General features: G+C 46.3%; 1 protein-coding gene across 2 annotated transcripts in view; it reads right to left on the reverse strand.

The window, feature by feature from the left end:
- The window catches only part of HMGN3 (high mobility group nucleosomal binding domain 3), a 31,314-nt gene extending 24,880 nt beyond the window's left edge, over window positions 1-6,434 (reverse strand). Inside the window, exon 1 of one of the 2 annotated variants that reach the window (XM_066612463.1) lies at window positions 6,324-6,434. In XM_066612463.1, coding sequence (XP_066468560.1) covers window positions 6,324-6,338 — 15 coding nt within the window. In that variant the 5' untranslated portion in view covers window positions 6,339-6,434. The remainder of the gene's footprint in view (window positions 1-6,323) is intronic. The other variant, XM_066612462.1, reaches the window with a different exon arrangement.
- Between the last annotated feature and the right edge of the window lie 742 nt (window positions 6,435-7,176).

The raw sequence follows: 7,176 nt of genomic DNA on the forward strand, positions 1-7,176 counted from the left end.
CTTACTCTCAGGAAAGTGTGGTTAGGACTGCAGCCTAAGAATGCTAAGGTGTGTTACCCAGCCAGTCTTGTATTCCAATCTGTATGCTCTGAGGTAGGCATGATCTCCTTCTAAGTGTTCTTCAAAAACTTGCTTGATTTGCTTCTAAACAGCCAGCAAACTACTTTGCAAGGAGGGGTTGCAAAGAACTTCTTGATCTAGCACCAGCATGTTAACTCATGGACAGTTCAACAATAACATTTGTTGAAAAAAACCAAACCAAACCTCAGCAAAGGCATCCAGCAGAAAAAAGCCAACATGAAGAGAGATCAAGCCAGAAAGGAACGTTCTATGTCCTAAAATTGAATGTTCTCCACTCAGAGTGGGAGAGTCAGGAATTTGGTATACCCCAATTCCGATTAAATAAATTTAGAAGCCCCACTGATTTCAACAAGTCCTACTTCAACTACATTCATTTCAATGGAACTGGTATGAAGTTTTTTTCCTTAAAACTGGGGTGTTGGGCTGCAGTCCATAACTTACAGTGTGCCAAAATAGGTGGTTATGAAAGAAATGATCTGAGGTGCTATAATCCTAAGCATGCTTAAAGAGAAATATTTTCCACTGAAATCAAGGGAACCAATCCTATCCAACTTTCCAGTGCCAATGTAGCTGCAATGCAGGTCTGAAACAAGGTAACTAACATTTCCTTACCTTGAGGAGGCCTCCCTGACTGCCCCCACTCACAAGACACAATGCATACCCCATTGATATGGCTGCATCAGCACTGGAAAGTTGGATAGGATTGGGCCCTTAATTCCCAAGCCAGTGTGGTTCAGAATGAGCCAGGGGCTGATATTTTCAGGTTGAGAATCATAAAAATAATTCCATATGCATGCTTTCATACTGAAACCTATTAAAATACAGCAAGTTTTCACTTAAAAAAGTTGTTTCATTCAATGTTGTTTTGTTTTGGTTGGTCAGTGGTTCTCAATCTTCTGACCTCCACATCCTCTACATTTGGTAGGGCTACCAGAAGCCGCTTTCAGATCACATAGGCCCTGCGACCCACGTCCTTTGTCTTGTAGCAATCCAGAATGCCTTGGGATAACTTCTGCAAGGCATTCTGGGGTGCATCACTGCTTTGCAGCATGATAGGAAAGCAGCAAGCCCATCACTTGAGAGAGTGTTATTGAGCCTGCCTGGGTTTATAATAAGCCATTTCATTTAAAGTTGCAGTTTCCAAGAACCTATCAACAACTTTAAGTGAGGACTTGCTGTATGTCATTACAATGGATGTATATGTTATTCCACTGTTTTTATAATAATAATACAAAAAATAGAAACTGCACTTTGTTCCAACACCAAATCTTTATAAGCTGCAAAATTGAGTGGAACTCAAGTTTAAAGATCTTTTCAAAACCCTTGTCCACACTGCTAGTCAGCTTTTCTGCACTTAATGTCAGTTAACTGGGCCTTGCAAATACAATCTTGAGTTGATAGTGTTGAAAAGGACTGTTCCATATCTGTAGGACAAATCTATTTTGAATGTGATTTGGCAGATGACAGACTTTTGTTCCACTTTTCTCAATGGCCAATGCAAACACCTTACTCATATGGCCATTTCATAGGGATCAAAGTGTTGACTGTTTTTAGCACTGTTTATGGTGCATTCATTTAGAACATTATTTTTAGGGAGGTTTTGAAAAACCAGAGAAAAAGCAAATGCTAGAGTCTTAGGCTTTAACTATAATGTACTGTCTCGTTAGTTCACCCAGTGCTAACTCAATATTTTCTTTGTTGTGTACACTTCATCATGTGGCATCAAAACAGGCAAACACACACAGGAAAGCCTTACTAGAACAGCCCAGAGTTCCACCTGCTCTTTGTTTGAGCTTTGTAGTCAACAGCCACCTTTTTGCACTCAGGCTTTTAGCCTTTGTCACTGTCAGTCCAAAACACCAAAATGTATCAGAAAACCACCCAAGCTGAAAACCCTCACTACCTTTAAGTTTCCAGACACTTTCTTGACAAAAAGATTCTTTGAAAGTCACATTATTCATAAACAGAAACGGACAGACAAAAAGGAAAAATTTTGTCTGGAAGGAGCAGGCCGATTAATCATGTTAAGTGTAGGGGAAAGACCACAAAACAACTGATTATTTTGTTTAGTTCATGTGTATCCCAGTTTTCTTTCAACATGGAACTCAAGACACTATCTATCCCATTCAGGCACTGACTGGTCCTAGACCTGTGACTGTAGCAAGGAGCATGTATCATGGAGCCCTCAGAACATGCCCTAATTACTTTTTCAGTCTCTTTGAGTCCCTTTTATAAACTACATGTGAGTATAAGTCTGGGGTTTTTTGTTGTTGTTTTTTTTTGGTTTTTTGAGCCAATTCAAACAGTAATGTGGACACATTATACAGTTCCGTATGGGACAACTGTAGGTGGAGAATTGTTTGTGAACCTCACTATCAAAGGTTCTGGTTCATGTGAAGTTAATATGGCACAATGAAGATGAGACCTGAAGCCTACTCCTTGCTGGTTTAACTCTGCATGCATGTAAATCTTTGGAGTGGGGGCATTCTCAGATAAGCAATTTCACATGTGCATTGTAGAGGCAGTACAGTCCTGGGAAGACTACCATATGTCTGCCTACCCTTTTATACTGACTCTTCTGCATTCCACATCCCATTAGCTTGCTAATATTATTTACCGCAAATACTCAAATATAAGTCAATCTCACATAGGTCGAGAGGAAGTTCTGAGCCAAAAAGCATGGAATTTTCTATGACCCTCAGATAAGTGGGGGGGGGGGTTAATCTTAGGGGGTATCTGACTATAATTTTGTCTGATTTTACCTGAGGCCAGATCCTGAAAAATAACCTACCAATAATTGTTACCTAAAAACTGTACAGTTTCTAATTTATTAAAAATTTAGTAAAAGACCATAAGATACATTTTTATTCATTAATTTTTCAAATTCTGCTCTTCACAACCTTTGTGCAAACACATAAGTGCACTGTAAACAACATATCAGTAAAACTATTAATCAAATCCTTCTTTAAGGTGCCTGCTGTGTTAAGTCAGAGACTCAACATATAACATACAATTATAACACAAACAACACAGTCCTGGAACGTGCTGGAATCCCTAGCATGTATGCACTGCTGAAACAGAGACGCCTGCGTTGGCTTCGTCATGTTGTGAGAATGGATGATGGCCGGATCCCAAAGGATCTCCTCTATGGAGAACTCGTGCAAGGAAAGCGCCCTACAGGTAGACCACAGCTGCGATACAAGGACATCTGCAAGAGGGATCTGAAGACCTTAGGAGTGGACCTCAACAAGTGGGAAACCCTGGCCTCTGAGGGGCCCGCTTGGAGGCAGACTGTGCAGCATGGCCTTTCCCAGTTTGAAGAGACGCTTGGCCAACAGTCTGAGGCTAAGAGGCAAAGAAGGAAGGCCCATAGCCAGGGAGACAGACCAGGGACAGACTGCACTTGCTCCCAGTGTGGAAGGGATTGTCACTCCTGAATTGGTCTTTTCAACCACACTAGACGCTGTTCCAGAACCACCTTTCAGAGCGCGATACCATAGTCTTCTGAAACTGAAGGTTGCCAACAATAATAATAAGTGAGTATCTATGGTTAGTTGCAAGAGAGTAGCCCCACTAAACTCAGTGGAAATTGAACTGAACTTCTACTCACTGAACTGAGTAGAAATGTGTAGGATTGAACTGTTAGCCTCACAGAGGGCAATCCAAAGACATTATCCTTGGCCCATCTAAACTTACTATACACAGCAGAAAATGCCCATAGACACAAAACACTGCCTCTCGAAGACTCAACCCCAACCACCAGTCTGACACATTTAACAAATATTTCAGTTTTTTAGCCTAGTTAGAAAACCCAATTTGAATTCAATTTATTTTTTTATTTTATTCCATGACATTTTTTTATTTACATTTATATCCTGCCCTAGAGCCCCAAAGGGACCTTCAGGCTGCTCCCAAGAAAATATGTCAACATCACAGTATCAATTAGGAAGATAAAACAATCTCATAAAAACAGCATAACACACTTCATAAATTTCAGAATGAAAAATAGCAGCAATAAAACTCACCAGATCATATCTCATCTAGATCATTAAAAGCTTTTAACACAGAGGATCATTGAAAAATATTATACCCCCTGCAGTCTGAAGTGCTACAGTCCAGAATTACTGTATACTGCCCCAAGTTTCCTTTAAAGATTACAGTTGCACCATGGGAGTCAGTTTTCTGTGGGTTCATGCCATGAGGCGGCTCTAGCATTGATCATGGACACAAGAACAGCATTAATGAACTAAAAGGAATGAATAAATTTTATACTTTAGATATTTCTTTATTGGCATTACATAGTCATTTTTCTTTGTATTATTTGAAGCATGGTGAGAGATCTTCCTTTAGAAAACTGTTTATTAATGTAAAACTCCTACAGAAATCACTAATGAGAACATCACCACAAGTGGTCTCCCAGGCTCAGACAAGAGGCCCCAAATACTTTATAGGTGAAACAAGGGATTATCGTCAATTGTAAGTGCCAGCCTATAATCTGTCAATTGTAATTGTAATTATAACAGATTGCCATCCTATGTTAGAGATACTATTCTTCAGAATATTTATAGACAGTTTTTCAACAAACAAAGTCCTATGTCCCAAGTCCACAAAGTGATCTGCATAGTAAAAGGAATAATAAGATGATTCCCCCTCCTAAAGGGGACCTAGGAAGAAACTGAAGGGAGACACTAGCACCACGGGAAAAGATATTATGCTTGGTGACACCTGCTCTCCCCTGTCACTAAATATAAGAGAACTACCACTGAAAAGGTGCCTCTTTGCCCAGTTAGCAGGGCTTATAAGAACCAAGAAGACAGAACAGCATTTCAGGCAAATGGGCAGAAGACCCCCTGAACTCAACTATGGCACAGTTCTTATTTAAATGCAATTTTTCCCCTTATTACCAAAAGTCATCAGTCCAAGTCTGAAGATGTACTTGCGCATTTCTCAGCACACATCCTACTGAGTTCTTCAGCCTGACATTACTTAGGGCTCCATGACAATCAACCATACATTTCTTTGGATGCAAACCTCATTGGTCACTTCCAGAACATCAGTCTCACTTGCCAGTTCCAGGAACACATAAAGATTACATTTGTCTCTGCCTAAAAATAGAGGTGGGTAAGAAACATACCATCTCCAGCAAACTAAATCCAAGTGTCAAAGAGGAAGCTGAACTCGATATCGGGTAAGTAAAAGTAAGGCGCGCATTAAAACATCCTGGCATCAGCTCTGCAGAGGAAGGAAGCACTTAGGAAGGAGCAAGGAAAGGAAGCAAGGAGGGAAAGGCTCTCCTCATAGTCTAACTCTCAAAGCCAAGGCGGGCAAGCTGACAGTTGTGTCTCCCGCCTCCTCCTCGGCTTGCCTTCCTCCATCTCAAGGGTGCAGAGCTCCTCCCTGCTGCCCATAGTGGTCTCCCTGGGTGCTCTTTAGAAAGTCTCTCTTGTTCTGGCCACACTGTGTAAGGAGATCCCCCCTCCCGCCAGCCAGTGGCGCACAAGGCTCTGCCTATTCAGCCCCCTGCCCTGATTGACACAGGAGTTGGTACATACGGGTCTGTCACAGGAGGCAAGGGGAAGGAAGGGTGCACTTTGGTTCAAACATGGCTCTCTCTCTCTCTCTCTCTTGTGTATTTGTGTGTGAGTGAGAGAGTGTTCTTCCATGTTACCTTGGAGCCACCACCACCATCATCATCAAGGCTGCGACAGAGAGAGAGGGAGATGGCAGGCACAAGCAAGAGAGTCTCCCAAGGGAAGAAGGAGTGCGCAGGACTTTTCACACACACACGATTTGCAGGTCTTGCTGGCTGGAGCTTGCAAGGGGCGAACTCTTCCCAAGGGGGGGTGAGGGGGAAGGCAAAGCCACCGCGGCAGCACATTCGGGGAGAGAGTAGCGTTATGGCGTACGAGGGGCCTGCGGAGCACGAAGCCCCACACCCAGCGCTCTTTCCGTCTCCCTCGGCCCGATCCTAGGCACGTCTACTCAGAAGTAAGCCCATTCTAGTCAGTGGGGCTTACTCACCGGATGGGACGGCAGCCCCACTCCCGCACTGCCAGGGCAGAGTGGCACTGGGTCCAGCCGCCCGCCTGCCCCCCTTGCAACAGGCAGCTGAGGGGGAAGACACAGAGGGTTCGCGGCCTTCCGCCCCCCATGCAAGGCGAGCCCTGAGCGAGCGGCGGGTCCCCGAGGCGGTCCCCTCCTTCTCCCCCTTCCTCCAACCGTGGGGGTGCCGGGCTGGCTACCTTTCTCTTGGGCATGATGTCCCTGCTGTGGGCAGCCGACGCGGAGCGGGGAAGAGGCACTGTCGTCGCCGCCGCTGCTGCTGCTACTACCGCCGCTCTGTCGCCGCCGCACAAGCGCAGAGCCCGCCCTCCGCTGGCGCCCCGCGACCCACCGCCAGCAGCCGGGCGCTCGCCCCTGGACCCTCCGCCGGCGACCCCGAAGAAAGCGGCGGCCTCCGCCCGCTCGCGGCTGCCACTGGCTATCGCCCACCTCGACGACGGCGGGAGGGAGGGAGGGAGCAGCGGGGGGGGGGAGAGAGAACGCCAGCTGCGGCCTGTGATTGGCTCCCCAATTCGGTAGCCCCCTCCCTCGCGCGGGGGCTGCCTAACTGACGGGGGGAAGTCGTTGAGGCTGGGGCAGCGCGCGCCGGGGCGAGGCGGGCCCCGTGATTGGCCGGCTGACAGCAGCCCCTCCAGGTCGCCCCCCTTCCGCCCCGCGCGCTTTGCGCACAGTCTCAGGCCCGCAGCGGTCGTGGCCCTCTCAGCCCTCGTGACCTCGACATGGCACGCGCGGAGCCTTCGCTGTGCAGTGCGGACATTCCTTGTGCGCCGACCTCGACTCTGGCTCAGCCGCTCCAGCCTCACAGCACACTGACAGCCGGATCCCATCCACACTTCCCTGGGAGGAAGCCCCATTGACTCTAATGGGACTTCCTTCTGAGTAGGCGTGCAGAGGATTGGGCTGTAAGACTGTCGAAGCACCTTCAGGTTTCTCACAACTGGCAAGGCGCACCATGCTGTCAGTGGGGGGCTCACATCCCCCCACTAATAAATCACCTACCACCAAATTCCTGTGGCCCAACTGTGGCCCACT

Source organism: Tiliqua scincoides, chromosome 1 (assembly GCF_035046505.1).
Source record: "Tiliqua scincoides isolate rTilSci1 chromosome 1, rTilSci1.hap2, whole genome shotgun sequence".
In the NCBI taxonomy this organism is placed as follows: domain Eukaryota; kingdom Metazoa; phylum Chordata; class Lepidosauria; order Squamata; family Scincidae; genus Tiliqua; species Tiliqua scincoides.